The following is a 19,991-nucleotide window of genomic DNA, read 5'->3' as shown; positions in this document are numbered from 1 at the left end:
ACTAAGGATGCCATCATAATTATGGCTAAGGGTTTGCTTACTTCACTTGCTGCTTTCTTCATTATAACTGGATAGATTCCATCTGCCCACATGTCTGTTTAACTTCAACAATTTCTCCTCTACTTTGCTGTCAGTTATTACAAAATCACTTAGCTCCCTGTTAGAGTTTGACAAACGTCTGGCATTCCCCTCATTGAATAACTACTCATGTGTGAATGTTGATGGAAAGTACTCATTCAGTTTATTAGCTACTTGAGCAGGATCATCAATAGTCAAATCATCTAATGTTAAGTGGACCAATCTGATTCATTCTCTTTCTTCTAGAGTTTACATAAGTAAAGAACTTTGCTGTTTTTTCTTTGCATCCTTTACCAAAGATTTCTCATAATCCACATTCACCTGTCTAGCCTCCTTTTTGACTTGAATACAGATAGCTTACATCTACCATAGGCTTGTGTCACCTGATAATTTATATGCATCCCATGCATTTTTCTTTTCTGCCACGAGCCTCATTAATTCATCTGACATCCACTTAAGCCGAAACTTGAACAGTATTGCTTAGTTGGTATGAAAAGCCTAGTAGCCTCCAAGATTAAGTCCTTGAAGGCTTCCTATTTAGAATTCACAGTTGGTGACATCAGTTGATCCCATTGTATATAATTGAAAAAAACTGTCTGAGACTGCTGTAGTCAACCTTTATGAAAACAAAAACCCTTCCATTTACCCTTGATGGTAGTTACATCTTTAAGTAAATCCCACATCAGTACACTGATCACTGTCACCTAGTGGTTCCTTTATCTGCAAATTCTTAATGCATGAATATTCACTGCTGATAATCAGATCAAGGGATTTCAATAACGAAGACATCTGCAACAGTTGTACTATTGCAACAGGATCTAGAAAATTTGGGCAGATGGGCTGAGAAGTGGCAACTGAAGTTTAAACATTGACAAATGCAAAGTACTGCATATGGGTAGAAGTAACCCAAGAGGAATGTACCAACTGTGTGGTACTACACTTAGGGTGCCAGAAAACGAAAGACCTGGGAGTAAATGTGCAGTCAGATATGAAGTTTTCTGAGCAATGCAGACAGACTGCAAGAGCAGATCACGAGTTTTTGTCAATGATATATGGGAATTTTGCTAGCAGGGAAAAGGTGGTGATTATCCCTTTGTATAAGGCAATGGTCAGGCCACACCTTGTGTAGAGGTCTGGAGGCCTCATTTTAGGAAGGAGGTAGATTTGCTTGAGCATGTACAGAGAAGGGCAACAAGATTGGCGAGGGGAATGAAGGGTATTACTTAGTTGGTATGAAAAGCCTAGTATGTGATGTCACCAAATGTGTTCTCTTACCAAGAAAGGCTTAAGTTCTACAAATTGCAGCAGCTGGAGACTAGGCACGTGCAAGGTGACATGATTGAGGTGTATAAGGCTTTGAATGGGTTGAACAGGCTCAATTCTGATGGGATTCTTCCTCTTGCTCAGATTATAAACCTGAGGAGGTATAGATTCAAATTGAGGAAAGACAGTTGTAGAACAGATGTGTGGAAGTTTGCCTTTAGCTAACGGGTAGTTCATTGTTGGAACAAACTTCCATCTGTCGTTGTGGAAGTTGATAGCTTAAATAAATTCAAGGAGGAACTGGACAAACGTTTAGAGGGAATGGTTGTGTGAAACTTTTTTTTGGCTGATGCTACATAAGCTCATATGCTTGCTTTCTTGCATCACATGCCTCTATTACTACTACACTGCCAACGAAACAGGCCTTTTTATAATTTGATGTATATTTAAATTCAAAGGGGAAAAGTGTGTTATTGGAAAAAATCAAAGGCTCCTTTGACAGTGCTTGTATGCGCAAATATGACCAGAACAAACTGTTTGTTATCAGAAAATCGTGAAAACCTCTGTGTGTAAAAAACATAAGGAAACTTCCTGCGGATTATACTGTAAACAAGAAAGCTTAGATCGCTTTGGATATTTTTCGGCAATACATAAATAATTGGAATAAGGAGCTATTCAAAAAGAAGAAAAATATTTTATCATTAGTTGGTAACTCTCCTGTACATACCCAGATTCAAAATTTTTCCATCCTTAATCTAGTGTTTCTGCCTCCCAATGCTACATCAATTTTACAACCAATGGACATAGGTGTAATCAAGAGTTTGAAAGTATTTTATAAAAAGATTTCTAGTTCTACATCTGATCAGTCAAAGAGAACAGAAACTTACCGAGTCTATATATTGATATTGGATGCTAAAAATTTATTGAATGATGCATGGAATAATGTTACTTCGACAACCATATCGAATTGCTCCAAGAAATCAAAATTAAATTCAAATGAAATTTCAATTGTAGGTGAAGATGGAAATAAAGAAAATAACTTACCATTATGTGAATGGATGCTATGTAACAATGTTGTAGGTTTTAATACAGATAACATCAATGAATTTGAACGAGTCTATGACAACTTACTAACTAGCAGTCTTCCTACAGAGAGTGACATTGTAGATTCTGTGCTCAACAAAGACGATAATGATGCCGGCAAAGACTATGATTGTGACAATTGAAAGTGAATCAAAATCGGTGCCAACAATCTTACAAGCTCAAGGTGCAACAGACACATTAGTCAAATTTTTTGAAGGAACTGTGGCAAGTAAGGAGACTTAATGTGTTGAGTGTTTTAAGGGAAAACTTAAGAAATATCAAAGAGAAATCTTTAAAACAAACATCAATTTTAAGATTCATAAATAAAGACTAATTGAAATTGTGTGTTTAGTATTAAGTGTAGGGTTTTAAAATTACAAACAAATAAATTGTGTTTAATATTAAGTGTATTGTAGTTTATACAAGCATATTAATACTAATGGTATGTAAGTATATTCTTATATTATTTTTTCTCTCTAATATTTCTTTTGTTTTTTGAATCAATCTTCTTATTAAGTTATTGAGAATTTAAAAAAAATAGGAGGTAAATTTAACTCATCACTGATATAGCGTTCATTGTTTAATGGCTCCAGGGGTTTCCCTATCTCTGCTATTACTAATATAGCAAGTAACAGTTATAAAGAGGAAATTGTCAGTCCCTTGATGCTCAGTTATAACCAAGTTCGATTGTATATATTTATGCGCAATATCTTTTCTTTCTGTTCCACTGGGAAAATGTTTTCTCTTGAGGTTTTGAAACCATTGCTCAGTTATGTCAAAAACAGTGGAATATGTTTACTCATGTCATACATAAATACATACACAACAAAGAAAACTTTCACTACTAATAAACAATGGAATCAAAGGAAAATCGATGATATTTGTATGGTAAAATTAAACACTTAACTTATTTAGCTAATTTTGCTATAATACTATGGACTTTTATACACTATTCAACCAAAACATAATTAGCATCCAAACAGAAGATTTGCACTATATCAAAACTAATAAAACAACTGCTATGTTGCACACATCGCAAATGTTTCAGAAGTGAAACTTTTTACCACCCACAAGTGCAATCATAAAAAAAACTGTCCTTAATTTAGTTGTGATTACATCAAAGCAGAGTTTCATATATCAAAAAACTTAATTCAACATTAATAATATATTGATATTCTGATATCTATCAAGTTAGATTCACTGATAGCCTTTAATCACATTATCAATGCTATATGCCCTGTTGTTAACTTATTTTATATTTAAAAGTTACATTAACACACCCTGGGCTATTATCAAGAGAGCATAGACTCCAAGTCTCATCACTCTTTTAGAGGAACTGCTTGTAGAAACATCCATACACCAATAACTTAGCCATATTCCAGAACCAGCCTAAAAATAAATAAAAAAAAAAATGAATGTTTTCTAAATATTTTAGTTATATAGGCTTAAGCCCACAAATTATCTTTAATAAGCAAAACTATCAGTAATTTACCAAACCTTATTACTTTGAATGATATGCTAGAATAGTTTATCCAATTTACTCTATTACATTTAGTGAATAAAAAAAAAAAAGAGAACAATCTTTCTTAAAAATAAGATTCTTATCACACTAATAAATTTTATCCATTGCCTCACCTAATCATTTGTAGCTCAAGAAGTGGACATTAGAATAGAATGGTGGGGCAAGCTTTCCCAACATTTTAGACAACACCTTTATACCTTTTACTAACTTGCTGAATATACAGATAATAGCTTTCTTAATGGAGGTACCTCCCCTCCAACCCAAATTCAAAGATTTTGGATAGCGTCCATGAATATAATTATTCAACTCCACATATGAAATCAACAATATAAAAATTAAAATGGTTTAAAAAATTTATAACCATTTAAAAATGGTTTAAATTTTGTTTAATTGCTGTTTCAATATTTTCAAATCTATAAAAATTAGAAATAAAAATTTTTATAGCTAAAAACTAATATTACCCTAAACAGCAATAAATTAAATATTAACCTGTAAACGAGAGTACACAATGTTTTATATGAGATGGCAATGACTGCTATGATTTGATTCGTTTATTATGGTGGAAAAATATCGAAGGTTATAATACACCAGGAATAATTTAAATTTACAAAAAATGTAAATTTAAAAAAACCGGGAAGATGTTTTTGGAATTGTGATTGCAGCTGCTTGGACGATACTTTGTGATGTACAGACTGCATCATTTATAAGCTCCTGACTGACCACTGTCATGTCAAAATTTGCCAGTCTTGAAAGGAAAGCTGACTGATCTGGACCTTGAAAAGGTCCAGATCAGTCAGCCTGATCAATCTTCCACTGCAGTAACCCAAAAGGAAGATACTATCTCCCACTGTGTAAGCAGGTTATCATGGGGAAGTGATCACTTCCATACAGGTTTTCCTCCACCTCCCAGATAAGAGAAGGAAGGAGAGCAGGTAGAAAGATCAATGGCAGAAAACATATGGGTAGGCATGTGGAAGAAGGTATTTGTTACCACATTTAGAAGAGATGTCATTGTCATTTAGCATATGCTCTGACTTGCCCCCTTCCATTGTTGCTAACACTACCCCACAGTGTTTATGTCCATTAAAATCCGAAAGTAGTAAGAAAAGAGGAGGCAACTGTGTTACAAGATCGTCAAGGTCTTACTGTGAGATGTCGGTCCCAGGTGGCAAATATATAGAGCAGATGGTTAACAAAAAACCTACTGTAAGGCAAATTGCAACAGTCTATGCTGGTTGTAAGTAGCAATGGCTGAACTGGGGTCTGGTTACCCACAAGGATAGCTACTCCTCCATGAGCAGAACCATCCACAATTCTGTCCTTACAAAAAATTGTGATGTTATGCATGGTGGGGGGTTGTCATTTGCCTTTAGGTGTCTCCTGCAAGCAAAAGCAAACTGGCTTGTGCTGCTGCAGGAGGGCCTTGATTTCGTCAGCATTTTGCCAGAATCCATGACAATTCCATTGTAGGAAATTTAGCCATTATTTTGGCTTGGTGGATGGTGAATGAACCTAATGATTCATTAAATTAAATTAGTAAGACAAGCTAAGGCACATTAAGAGAGATCCTTGACTAAGAACACAAAAAAAAAAAGTAGCAAAGAATTCTTTTCTTATGCTAACATTAGAAAGATGAATCAATGGTCTGCTGAATATGGATGGCAGAACTATTGATGGTCCTATACAGGTTGCTGACAAAGTAAATATTTTGCACTTACATTCACATGTCAGGAAGTTCAGGGAACAGAACACCAGCCAGAAATATACTTAATTCTAACTGAGTTAAATGATCTCACAACAAAGAAAGGTCAGTAAAGATTTAGTGTATCTTCTGCTTTCTTTAAAAAATCATTAATCTGGTTTTGTTTGCTTTTGTTTGGTAGACCTTTGTAATTTCATCGCACGGAACTAAACATTTTTGAAGCTCCCTTTTGAACTTTGGGTTCCTCTCAGTCAAAGAACTGAATTCAAAAAATTAAGATTCTAATTGCTCAGCTAATTTTATGTCTTTCCATATACTTTTTTAGTGTAAAATTTGGAAGTTCAGAATTATCTGTATATACACATAATATAAATAAATTTATCCACTGAATTGATTTGCTTCTGATGCCATTTCCACTAAATCTGCTTCACCAGCCTCTTTCTACCAGTAATTCTTGAACTCCTTCAGTATTTATTTTTTATTTTTTTTAGGAGCATCAACGACTAAGCCTATGTTGCTCTGTTTGTTCAAATTAAGTGTGTTCTGAGGTGGATTTTCTATTTTTCTGGACGAAAAACCCAGGTTCGGGGAGAAAAAAAAAAAACTATGCTACCCTTGCCTGAAACCAACTCAGAAAGCAATAGTCAAACAAATGAAATGAAAGCCAGAAGAATGAATGAGGGTAAGTTAGAGAGAAAAAGAACACAAACCGTAAATGTTACAGTTAAGTAAACACTAACCCTAGTTTTAATCTTTTATATTCTTTCTTATTTAGCTTAATTATTTAGTATTTAAAATTACATTAACCTCAGGGGCTCACATCTGGTGAGTATGGGTTTGGACTGAATATCATCATTCTTCCCTTTCTTGGCAATTCCCTTCTATTTTTGACTAACTTTTTTTTTTTTTGGCTGGTGCAGCATAAGCCTCAGGCTTCCTTGCACCATAGAGCTAATAATAATAATAATAATAATAATAATAATAATAATTGCATCCCCCTGGTGAGTGAGAAAGACATGAATGAGTGAAAAAAAAAACAATTAAAATAAATAATATAGTCTAATAGAAAAAAAATATATATATTATAAACTATAAGAAAAAAGTATAAAAATATAATGCAAGTAGAGTGAGAATTCAGATTATGAATGAAGTAAATGTGTGTCTCTCCAACTCCCTCGCCTGGTGGATTCCCACCCCCGGAGCGGGATGGGCAGTTTGACTTTCCTATCGGATTCGACACTACATGGACCTGACAACCATCACTGATGAAAATATACTGCAGCTTTGCTGCCAACACACCATTTGGTGATCTGAATTGGGTGCTCAAACCAGTTCCCTTTAAAACCCCATTCCCCAGGAGGGAAAAGATTGGTCTCCGTCTCCTCCCAGCCTCTCCTATACTTCACCTGGTGGGGTTCATCCCCACTGACCTCTTTGGGGATGCCTACCCTATTGTCACCCTCCTACCTGGTTCCCCACTAACTAAACTAACTGAGTATACCCCTAACAATGCCACCAAAGTCTAAACAACATCTAAAAATTCAACTGCTTTCTTGTAAAATCACACACACACACACACACACACACACACACACACACACACACACACACACACACACACACACACACACACACACTCAATTTTAAATGTTTGTAACAAATGTAATTTTAATGATATAAACACAAAACCTTTGCTAAATGTAAGAAAAACAGTTGACGTTTTTACTGACATTCAACATGTGCACCACTTGTCACATGAACAATATCTAATTGGTAATAAAATTCATCCCATGTTTTTTCAAGGATGTCATGCTTAATCATGGTAATTGCATTTGTAATCCTGTGCTTTAAGTCTGTGATGTCTACAACAGGAGTCTTGTAGACTGTCTTTGATGAATCCCCATAAGAAGAAATCACAAGGGGATGAATCTGGTGACCACTCCATCTGCAAAGAAGGTGATGTTGTCCACGTTTTGGGAGAGAAAAGGGGTTATCCTGACAGATTGCCTACCTTGTTGTTGTTGTTATTATTATTATTAGCTATATGGTGCAAGGAAGCCTGAGGCATATGCTGCACCAGCCAAAAAAAAAAATTCCCGAATTACCATGAGAGAGAGAGACAGAGAGAGAGAGAGAGAGAGAGAGAAAAGTAGAAGGGAATCACCAAGAAAGAGAAGAATGATGATATCCAGCTCAGGACCCTGGGTGTGCCAAGCCCATAACTCACCAGATGTGAGTCCCCAGGGTTGGTTGTGGTTCCACACTTACTGGAGAATACAGAAATCTTTTGAAAAAGTTATGCAATGCTTTAAAGGTGAAAAGGTATAGAATGTTAATCAATGGTGTCCTTCTGTCAGACAATGCACCAGCTCACATGGCCATTGCCACCACCAACTTTGTTGTCTGGTGCAGCTTCGAACTACTGCAGTACCATCAGACTTCTTGTTTTGAGAAATGAAGAAACTATTGCATGGATGCCATTTTGATTCATCTCAGGAAATTATCAATGAAGTGGAATCTGGTTTCAGGCAAAAAGTGCAGACTTTAGCATTAGCAGAGGCATGTGATGCAAGAAAGCAAGCTTCTGCAGCATCAGCCAAAAAAAAAAAAAAAAAAAACACATCAGCTCCCATTTCACCCCTCCATTTGTTCCAAATGTTCAGCTCAGCCTTAAGTTTATTTAGGCTATCAACTTCCACAACAGAGGATAGAAGTCTGTTCCACCAACTAACTACCCACTGGCTAAAGGCAAACTTCCACACATCTATCCTACATCTGTCTTTCTTCAATTTGAATTTATGCCTTCTCAGGTGATTATTCTGAGCAAGAATCCCATCAGCATTGAGCACATTCAAACCATTCAAGGCTTTATACACCTCAATCAGATCACCTCACAGGTGCCTAGTGTCCAGACACTATAATTTGCAAAATTTAAGCCTTTCTTCGTAAGAGCAAGCAACCCTTTGTTCCATTCACTAATCTTGTTGCCCTTCTCTGTACTCGTTCCAACAGCTCTACATCCTTCTTAAAATGAGGCCTCCAGACCTGTATACAGTACTCAAGGTGTGGCCTGATCATTGCTTTATACAAGGAGATAATCACTTCCATATCACTGCTAGAAAAATTTCTGTATATCATTGACAAGACACTATGAGCTACTCTTGCAGACTGTCTGCACTGCTCAGAAAACTTCATATCTGCCTGCACAATTACCCCCAGATCCTTTTTGTTCTCTACCACTGTCAGTGTAGTACCACAGAGTTGATGTCACTCTGGGGTTAATGCTTCCCATATGTAGTACTTTATATTTATCAATTATAAACTTCATTTGCCTCCTCTCAGCCCATCTGCTCAACTTTTCTAGATCCTGTTACATCAGCATACTGTCATTAGTGTCCTTAAAAACCCTACCAACCTTTGTATCGTCTGCAAACTTGGACATTAACATTAGTAGAGGCATATGATGCAAGAAAGCAAGCTTATGCAGCATCAGGCAAAAAAAAACAAAACCCTTTCCACTTCACCCCTCCATTCGTTCGAAATACCTGTCCAGCTGAGCCTTAAATTTATTTAGGCTATCAACTTCCACAACAAGGGATGGAAGTCTGTTCCACCAACCAAATACCTGCTGGCTAAAGGCAAATTTCCATGCATCTATCCTACATCTGTCTTTCCTCAATTTGAATTTATGCCCTCTCAGGTGATTATTCTGAACAAGAGGCAGTATCCCATCAGCATTGATGCATGCTCAAACCATTCAAGGCTTTGTACACCTCTATCAGATCACCTCGCCGGTGCCTAATCTCCAGACACTGTAATTTGCAAAACTTAAGCCTTTCTTCGTAAGAGCAACCCTTCATTCCGTTCACTAACCTTGTTACCCTTCTCTGTACTTGTTTCAGCAGATCTACATCCTTCTTGAAATGAGGCCTCCAGACCTGTATACAGTACTCAAGGTGCGGCCTGACCATTGCCTTATACAAGGGAATAATCACCTCCCTATCCCTGCTAGAAAAATTCCTGTATATCATTGATAAGATAAATACAAGATAAATGTTGAAGATAAATACAAGAAAGGCACCTGGGGTGGATGGGATCTATCCAATTATATTAAAGGAGGTAGCAAATAAAGTAAGCAATCCATTAGCCATAATTATGAGAGCTTCCTTGGACTCAGGAGGTACCCACAGACTGGAGATGTGCAAATGTAACCAATTCACAAAGGAGGATCAAAGGCTGTCAAGTATTTATAGATCTGTGAGTTTAACTTCTGCTCCAGGAAAATTAATGGAAGCACTGGTTAAAGAAGCACTGCAGGATCATCTTGACAAGAATTCAGTTATAGCTCAGAGACAGTATGGTTTTTTAAGGGAAGGTCTTGCCTGACCAATTTGATTGGATACTATGATGTAGTCACAAAAGAATTGGATGCAGGTAATAACTTTGATATTATATATTTGGATCTTAGAAAGGCTTTTGATACTGTTGCACAAATTGAAGCAGTGTGGTATTGGTGTCAAATTGTTGCTATGGATAAAGGAATGGTTGAGTGGCAGAAGACAGTAGTAATTAATGGACACTGCTCATCGTGAACTAATGTTATTAGTGGAGTCCCTCAGAGTTCAGTGTTGGGTCCATTGTTGTTTTCTGTATTTATAAATAATATTAATGATGGTATATCAAGCTTAATGTCCAAGTTTACAGACGATACAAAGGTTGGCAGGGTTGTTAAGGACGCTACTGACCCTATGCTGCTGCAACAGGATCTGGAAAGGTTGAGGAGATGGGCTGAGAGGTGGCAAATGAAGTTTAACATTGACAAATGTAAAGTGCTACATATGGGAAATAGTAACCCCAGAGCAACGTATCAACTCTGTGGTACTACACTGACAGTGGTAAAGAATGAAAAGGACATGGGGGTAATTGTGCAGGCAGACATGAAGTTCTCTGAGCAGTGCAGACAGAGTGCAAGAGTAGCTCATTGTGTCTTATCAATGATATACAGAAATTTTTCTAGCAGGGATAGGGAGGTGATTATTCCCTTGGTCAGGTCAGGCCACACCTTGAGTACTGTATACAGATCTGGAGGCCTCATTACAAGAAGTATGTAGAGCTGCTGGAACTAGTATAGAGAAGGGTAACAAGGTTAGTGAATGGAATGAAGGGTTGCTCTTAGGAAAAAAGGCTTAAGTTTTGCAAGTTACAGTGTCTGGAGACTAGGCACTGGCAAGGTGATCTGATAGCAGTGTACAAAGCCTTGAATGGTTTGAGCATGCTCAATGCTGATTTGATACTGCCTCTTGCTCAGAATAATCACCTGAGAGGGCATAAATTCAAATTGAGGAAAGACAGATGTAGGATAGATGTGCGGAAATTTGCCTTTAGCCAACGGGTAGTTGATTGGTGGAACAGACTTCCATCCCTTGTTGTGGAAGTTGATAGCCTAAATAAATTTAAGGCTCAGCTGGACAGGTATTTCAAACAAATGGAGGGGTTAAGTGGAAGGGTTTTTTTTTGGCTGATGCTGCATAAGCTTGCTTTCTTGCATCATATACCTCTACTAATGCTAATGATAAGACATCATGAGCTACTTAAGCTTGATATACCATCATCATCAATATCATTTATAAATACAGAAAACAACAATGGACCCAACTGAACCCTTAGGGACTCCACTAATAACATTAGTCCACTATGAGCAGTGTCCATTGATCACCATTGTCTTCTCCAACTCAACCATTCCTTTATTTGAAGAAAAGTTTGAAGAAAAGACTCAACCATCTCTTTATCCATAGCAGAAATTTCTCTCCAATGCCACATGGCTCCAATTTGTTCAACAGTCTTCCATGTGCAACTGTATCAAAGGCCTTTCAAAATCCAAATATATGATATCAAAGTTATTCCCTGTATCCAGTTCCTTTGTGACCACACCATAGTATCCAATCAAATTGGTCAGGCAAGACTTTCCCTTAAGAAAACCATGCTGTGTCCAAGCTATAACTGAAGTCTTGTCTAGATGATCCTGCAGTGCTTCTTTAACCAGTTAGTTATTTGGTTTTTAGGAACATTAGCAACTAAGGCCATATTGCTCCGAGATATGCGGTGGTCATTCCCTGACCTTTCCACATCCTCCGTATTTGGTGGTGACTGGCTCGAACCCCGGTCTAATCAAGAAGCCTGTGCTATGCATTGCTGCCCCTTCCCACCTGGCTACAGAGGCACCATCTTTAACCAGTGCCTCCATTAATATTTCTGAAATAGAAGTTAAACTAAAGGTCTATAATTACTTGTTTCGTCCTTTGATCCTCCTTTATGAATTTGGATCACATTTGCACATCTCCAGTCCATGGGTATCTCCCCTGAGTCCAAGGAAGCTCTCATAATTATGGCTAAGGGTTTGCTTACTTCCTTGGTTGCCTTCTTTATTATAATTGGATAGATCCCATCTACCCTGGGTTCCTTTTTTATGTTTATCTTCAAAAATTTCTCCTCTACTTTCCTCTCAGTTATTTCAAAATCATCTAGCTAACTGCCAGAGTAGCTTTCCTCTGGCATTCCCCTCCCTGAATAACTCCTCATGGGTGAATGTAGATGCAAAATACTCATTTAATTTGTTAACCACCTGAGCAGGATCATCAACAGTTGAACCATCAATATCCAGTGGACCAATCTGATTCATCCCTTTCCTTCTTGAGTTTACATAGGTAAAGAATTCTTTTCTGTTTTTATTTGCATCCTTTGCCAAGGATTTCTCATAATCTGCCTTTGCCTGCCTAATCTCCTTTGTGACTTGGTTACAGACCAGCTTATATCTATCATACGCTTCCATGTCACCCATTAATTTGTATGTATGCCATGCATTTTTCTTTTCTGCCATATGTCTCATTAGTTCATCTGAGATCCATTTAGGCCTAAACCTTGAACAATATTTCTTAGTTGATATGTAAAGCTTAGTAGCTACCAAGAGTACTTCTTGGAATGTCTCCCATTTTGAATTTCCTATTCGTAACATCATCCATTGGTCCCACAGTATAGAATTTAAATACTGTCTCAGACCAGCATAGTCACCTTTACAAAAGCAAAAACCCTTCCTTTACCCATGATTGTAGTTACCTAGTTGAGTAACTCCCACTTCATCACATTGATCACAGTCACCTAGTGGTTCCCTTATCTGCAGATTCTTAAAGCATGAAAAATCACTACTGATAATCAGATCAAGAGTATTACTCCCTCTAGTTGCCTCCCGAACATTCTGATGTAGAAAACCATCCAATAAATCCACAAAAGCCTTGCTAGTGTGCGAGTGACCAACCCACAAATTCCAGTCAATATCTGGGAAATTAAAATCCCCCATTATAAGACTGATTTACTGGCCCACTATTTCCCTGTTCAGTTTCTTATTATACTCAGAGTCATTAGGCCTATAACACACTCCTACTCTCCATTTTGATCTTCCAATGCTTATGTCACACCAAACTGACTCTACACTGCACTGTCCAGCGATGTCGACTGGCTTCCCTTCCTTGGATTATGTGTTTCTTAACTAATAGCATAACCCCTCCTCCCTTCCTATCCTGTCTAACTTTCCTGTACACATTGTACTCCCTAAATTTCTGTTCTGCACTCCTTATATCTGTGTGACACCACCTCTCTGATATTCCAACAATATCTGCCTTTGATGTTTTGAGTAATACCTCAAATTCATCAAATTTATTTACCAAACTCCTTGCATTAGTGTACATTGAAGTATACATGCACCTGTTCCTATTCTTAGCTAACCTAACACAACCCATGTGTTTACTTGTACTGCAGTGACTCCCAGCAGTCTCTGAAATACCCTGCATCTTGTTTTCTAGGCTGCTGCTCATTCCAATAGAAGTAGTGCAAGAATCACTTTCACCTCTGCCAGTGGCTACTGTTAATCTATTAGTCCTTGTATCCCCTCCCCAAGCTAGCAGTTTTCTGACCCACCTAACACTGCCTCGATAGCATCAGCAAATATTCTTGCATCCTTTCTAATTAAGTGTATTCCATCCCTGTAGAAGCAGTCTCTCCTGTTAACAAGTACAGACCAGGCTGAAAAAACTTCTACCCCTTGAGCCTTGCACAATCTTCCCAGGGCTGAATTGATCAACAAGGCTCTTCTCATTATATACTTCTTCCTATTGTGCCTGGGCAGAATTGCAGCCACTTTCAAATTCAACACTAATCGACGTCTTTTATTGTCCAACAGTGACCTGTACTTGTTAAGTAATTCTGCCGATCTCCTACTCTTAATATCATCAGTTATCATAATAATATTATCATAACTTCTATGATCAAGGCATTAAACAACTGATCCATAGATGGGAGGAATGTGTTACTATACAGGGAGAGTACATAGAATAGGATTAAAGTTCCTGTGAAGTTTCACCTTTCTAGGGCTATTATTTCTAGGTAAGGGTAGAAACATTTTGATAACCCATCATAAAAGCCAATAAGAAATTGAAACTGTACCCTTGACTTCAGTGGATGTTTCCACAGACTGGAGATGTGTAAATACCTTTCCTATTCACATCACGGAAATACAATAATACAGTGATCAACAGTATGAATTCATTAAGGGGAGATCCTCTTATAACCAATCTGATTAATTACTATGAGGTTATCACAAAAGGAACTGGAGAAAAAAAATCTGATGCCATATACTGAGATTTCAGTAAAGCTTTTAATGCTGTTCCACATGAATGACTGCCAAACAATTTGGCAAAGTGTAGTACTGGGGACAAATTGGTATGGACTAAATGTTATTAATAGAGTCCCTCAGGGTTGAGTGTTAGGCCTTACTGTTTTCTATATATATATATATATATGATATTGATGTAGGCATAAGAAGTTTAAAGTCTAAGTTTGCTGATTACACAAAGGGAAGCTGGGCAGTTACTGATAATCAGGCATGCTACTCCAACTAGAACTGGATAAATTAGGCACATGGGTGAAAAGCAGCAGTTGAGATTTAACATTGATAAATGCAAGGTACTAACATTTTAGTAACAATACTCCCAAAGTGACATACCATTTGAGTGGTACTAAACTCAAGGTAGTAAGACAATGAATATCTAGGGGGTAATTGTAGTCCCAGATGAAATTTGCCAAGAAATGCAGACAGGCTGCTAGGACAGTTCATGGGATTCTGTCAGTGATATACAGAAATTTTGCCAGCAGGGAAGTGACTATCCTTTGTATAAGGCAATGGTTTGGTTGGATCTTGCATATTTCAGACCTGTTTGGAAGTCTTAAATTTTAGGATGGATGTACATCATGGAACAGCAACATGATTAGTCAGTCATAGAAGGGTACTTATACCAACAAACACTTGAGTTTTGTAAACTGAAGTGTCTAGAAACTTAATACAAGGGGACCTGATCAGACTGTTTGTCTTTAAATGGATCCAGTAAACTAAATGCTAATAGCATCCTTACTCTTTCTTGGACTATACACACAATTGGATGTAAATTTAAATTGGAAAGGTATGGTTGTAGGATTAATACTTGTATAAGGAAATTTACCTTCAGCCAGAGAGTAACTGATTGTCAGAGTAATCTTTTACCTGGTGTTATGGCAATGAGTAGTTCAAATAAATTTAAAGGATTGGACAAGTTATTAGAAGTGATAGGTTAGCAGAATTTGTATTTTTTTTTTTTTAATGGCTGATGCTATCAGCTTACTTTTTTGCATCATTTTGCCAATTTAAAATATTGAACACAGAACATGGTGAGTAGGCCTCATTGCTCTTCAGTCACTAAAGTACTTTAAGTGACGTTCACTACTGGTATAAGATAGGATTCTTGTATATTTTTTAATATTTAAAATTAAAAACTATCACCCTCCCCTAGTTCCCAGAATAAGTTTATAAGATGTTTTACTTTATATTTTAACAACTTCAAAAAGCTTTTAACAATTATTTCCTGTTTTTATATAAACCAGTCAACTACACTATTAGCTATTTTTCAATTATTTTCTGCATGCATAAGAATTTATGGCTGGTAGTTGTTGGCACATCGGCTTCTGTGGCCATAATGCACCTCCCAAGGTTTTTTCAGTACTTTGATACAAGCCCAAGGTGGGATTCGAACCTGCGACCTTTGGGTTGCTAGGCAGGCCCTGTATCCACCTGGCTAGCCCGGTCGGCATGCATAAGAATAAGCCAAACAGATTACTCACTTCACATGTGGAACATAGACATGCTGCTATTGTAGCAGCAACAAACAAGGCAATTCCAAAATTCTTTATGTAGTCAAGATACACTTTATAGGAAACCTGAAAAAAAAAAAAAAAAAATATATATATTCAGCTGTGACATATTTTCAATCCGACAATATATTAAACAAACTATTCTATCATGTCCAGTTAGTCTTGATTAAATGGCCTAGCTAGGACTGCTGGCATTTTGATACCATTAGGAATAGTATTTTACGTGTTGCATATTAGTATCAAAATGCCAAAACTGATAACAGTACATATACCAGTTTTAGCAAATGTAAAATTACTAGTTTTAAGCAAATTCAGTCAAAAGCAAGGGTTGTCCTACCTTTTCTTAATTAGCATTTTATTTTTATGAAAAATTAGAAACATTGCTGAACCAATTTTGCAATGAGTATGTGCAACACACAAAAAAAATTTGCCTGCACTTTCATTCTGAGACTGCTAACACTGGTGGAGGTAACCAAGTATGAACCAATGTAGCATCCATGTCACTCAGAGCAATGGCAAGCTTCAGACAATGTAAATTACTCATCAGCAGATACAATACACTTCTTGCTTAAAGTTAAGAAAATGATATTTGTGTCTAGAGAAAAAACCTGGCATCTTTGCTCAGTTTTTGTAAGATTTCAGGTACATCAGCAACTGGCCATATTGCACTGTATATATTATGTCTGTAAATTGCTTGTTTCCCAGGTAAAAAACTAGTTTCCAAGAGAAAAAAATCACACTACCTTCACCTGAGACCAACTAACTCATCCACGTTGTGAAAATGACAAAAATTCATGCTGTCAAAAAATTCAAACTGGACATATATCCCAATTCACAAAGGAAGATAAAAGGGTGATATGGTAATTCTAGACCTATTAGCCTAACTTCTGTTGCAGGGAAAATAATGGAGTCACTGATTAAAGCAATGAAGGATCATCTAGATAGGAATACAGCAAATTATAAATGGGAAGCCTTCAAGGAATTAATTTTGGAAAAGCCTACTAGGCTTTTCATACCAACTAAGAAATGCTGTTCAAGGTTTAGGATGTCAAATGAACTAATGAGGCTCGTGGAAGAGAAGAAAAATGCATGTGATGCATTTTTCTTCTCCCACGGGAACTAGAAGTTGTTGGTGACTATTGTCAGGGAAACGGGGAACATGCTTTGTAAAAAAAGCATAAGTGGAAGAGGACCAGGGTATGTCTGCCAGGGGCAAAGGATCATGACGTTGTAGAGTGGATATCATCTTTTAAGGGCACAAAAGGTGATATAGTTGTACACGTTGGCACTAATGATATTAAGAGTAGGAGACCGGCGGAATTACTTGACAAGTACAGGTCACTATTGAAAAAAAAAAGCCGTGAAGTAGGGTTGAATATGAAAGTGTCTGCAATTCTGCCCAGACAGGATAGGAGGGAGTATATGATGAGAGCCGTGTCGATCAATTCGGCACTGGAAAGTTTGTGCAAGGCTCAAGGGGTAGAATTTTTTTCAGCCTGGTCTGTACTTGTTAACAGGAGAGACCACTTCTACAGGGATGGGATACACTTAAATAGAAAGGGTGCAAGAATATTTGCTGATGCTGTCGAGGCAGTGTTAGGTAGGTTGCAAAACTGCTAGTTTGGGGGATACAAGGACTAATAGATTAACAGTAGCCACTAGCAGAGGTGAAAGTGATTCTTGCACTGCTTCTATTGAAATGAGCAGCAGCCTGGAAAACAAGATGCAGCATATTTGACAGGCTGCTGGGAGTCATTGCGGAACAAGTAAACACATGGGTTGTGTTAGGGTAGCTAAGAATAAGAACAGGTGCATGTATACTTACATGTAACACCAATGCTAGGAGTTTGGTAAATAAATATGATGAATTTGAGGTATTGCTCAAAACATCAAAGGCAGATATTGTTAGGATATCAGAGACATGGTGTCACACAGATATAAGGAATGTAGAACTAGAATTTGAGGAATACAATGTGTACAGAAAGGATAGACAGGACAGGAGGGGAGGAGGGGGTATGCTATTAGTTAGCAAACAAAATCCAAGGAAGTGAAGCGAGTCAATATCAATGGACAGGGCAGTGTCAAGTCAATTTGGTGTGACATAAGCATAGGGAAATCAAAATTGAGAGTAGGAATGCTATAGGCCTAATGACTCTGATGAGAATAATAAGATACTGTACAGGGAAATAGTGGGCCAGTAAATCAGTCTTATAATGGGGGATTTTAATTTACCAGATATTGACTGGAATTTGTGGATTGGTCACTCGCACACTAGCAAGGTTTTTTGTGGATTTATTGGATGATTGTTTTCTACATCAGCATGTTCGGGAGGCAACTAGAGGGAGCAATACTCTTGATCTGATTATCAGTAGTGATTCTTCATGCATTAAGAATCTGCAGATAAAGGAACCACTAGGTGGCAGTGATCACAGTGTGCTGAAGTGGGATTTACTCAAGGAGGTAACTACCATCAGAGGTAAAGGGAAGGGTTTTGGCTTTCGTAAAGGCGACTACGATGGTCTGAGACAGTATTTAAATTCTATACAGTGGGACCAACTGAGGATGTTACCAACAGCAAATTCAAAATGGGAAGCATTCAAAGAACTAATAGTTTGTTAGCCACTGGATATTGACGGTTCAACAGTTGAGGATCCTGCTCAGGTGGCTAACAAACTAAACTAGTATTTTGCATCTACATTCACACATTTGGAGTTATTCAGGAAGGGGAATGCCATAGGTGAAGTAAACACTGGCAGTGAGCTAGGTGATTTTGTAATAACTGAGAGGAAAGTGGAGGAGAAATTGTTGAGGATAAACATAAAGGCACCCAGAACGGATGGGATCTATCCAGTTATATTAAAGGAGGCAGCAAAGGAAGTAAGCAAACCCCTAGCCATAATTATGAGCTTCGTTCGACTCAGGGGAGGTACCCATAGACTGGACATGTGCAAATGTAACCCCAATTCACAAAGGAGGATCAAAGGCTCACAAGTAATTATATAGACTTGTGAGCTTAACTTCTGTTCCAGGAAAATTAATGGAGGCACTGGTTAAAGAAGCAGTGCAGGATCATCTAGACAAGAATTCAATTATAGCTCAGACACAGCATGGTTTTTTAAAGGAAGGTCTTGTCTGGCCAATTTGATTGGATACTATGACTTAGTCACAAAAGAATTGGATGCAGGGAATAACTTTGATATTATATATTTGGATCTTAGAAAGGCTTTTGATACTGTTGCACATGGAAGACTGCTGCACAAATTGGAGCCATGTGGCATTGGAGAGAAACTTCTGCTATGGATAAAGGGATGGTTGAGTTGGAGAAGACAATGGTGATCAATGAACACTGCTCATAGTGGACTAATGTTATTAGTGGAGTCCCTAAGGGTTCAGTGTTGGGTCCATTGTTTTCTGTATTTATAAATGATATCGATGATGGTATATCAATCTTAATGTCCAAGTTTGCAGATGATACAAAGGTTTGCAGGGTTGTTGAGGACACTACTGACACTATGCTTCTGCAACAGGATCTGGAAAGGTTGAACAGATGGGCTGAGAGGTGGCAAATGAAGTTTAACATTGACAAATGTAAAGTACTTCATATGGGAAACAGGAACCCCAGAGCAATGTATCAACTCTGTGGTACTACACTGACAGTGGTAGAGAATGAAAAGGACCTGGGGGTAATTGTGCAGGCAGATATGAAGTTCTCTAAGAAGTGCAGAAGAGCTGCAAGAGAAGCTCATGGTGTCTTGTCAATGATATACAGGAATTTTTCTAGCAGGGATAGGGAGGTGATTATTCCATTGTTTAAGGCAATGGTCAGGCCACACCTTGAGTACTGTATACAGGTCTGGAGGCCTCATTTCAAGAAATGATGTAGAGCTGCTGGAACGAGTACAGAGAAGGGCAACAAGATTAATGAATGGAACAAATGGTTGCTCTTACGAAGAAAGGCTTAAATTTTGCAAATTACAGTCTGGAGACTAGGCACTGGCGAGGTGATCTGATAGAGGTGTATAAGGCCTTGAATGGTTTGAGCATGCTCAATGCTGATGGTATTCTTCCTCTTGCTCAGAATAATCACCAGAGGGCATAAATTCAAATTGA

General features: G+C 37.6%; 1 protein-coding gene across 1 annotated transcript in view; it reads right to left on the bottom strand.

Moving 5' to 3' along the window:
* The window catches only part of LOC150090543 (ATP-binding cassette sub-family C member 1-like), a 198,292-nt gene that overhangs the window by 12,012 nt on the left and 166,289 nt on the right, over positions 1 to 19,991 (bottom strand). Inside the window, exons 20-21 of the mRNA XM_090378813.1 lie at positions 15,852 to 15,947; positions 3,705 to 3,813 (exon numbers count right to left, since the gene is read on the bottom strand). Coding sequence (XP_090234939.1) covers positions 3,705 to 3,813; positions 15,852 to 15,947 — 205 coding nt within the window. The remainder of the gene's footprint in view (positions 1 to 3,704; positions 3,814 to 15,851; positions 15,948 to 19,991) is intronic.

The sequence above is a fragment of the Mastigoproctus giganteus genome, chromosome 1, assembly GCF_048544385.1.
Source record: "Mastigoproctus giganteus isolate SK-2022 chromosome 1, ASM4854438v1, whole genome shotgun sequence".
NCBI lineage: Eukaryota > Metazoa > Arthropoda > Arachnida > Uropygi > Thelyphonidae > Mastigoproctus > Mastigoproctus giganteus.
This window is presented reverse-complemented; position numbering and strand designations above follow the sequence as displayed.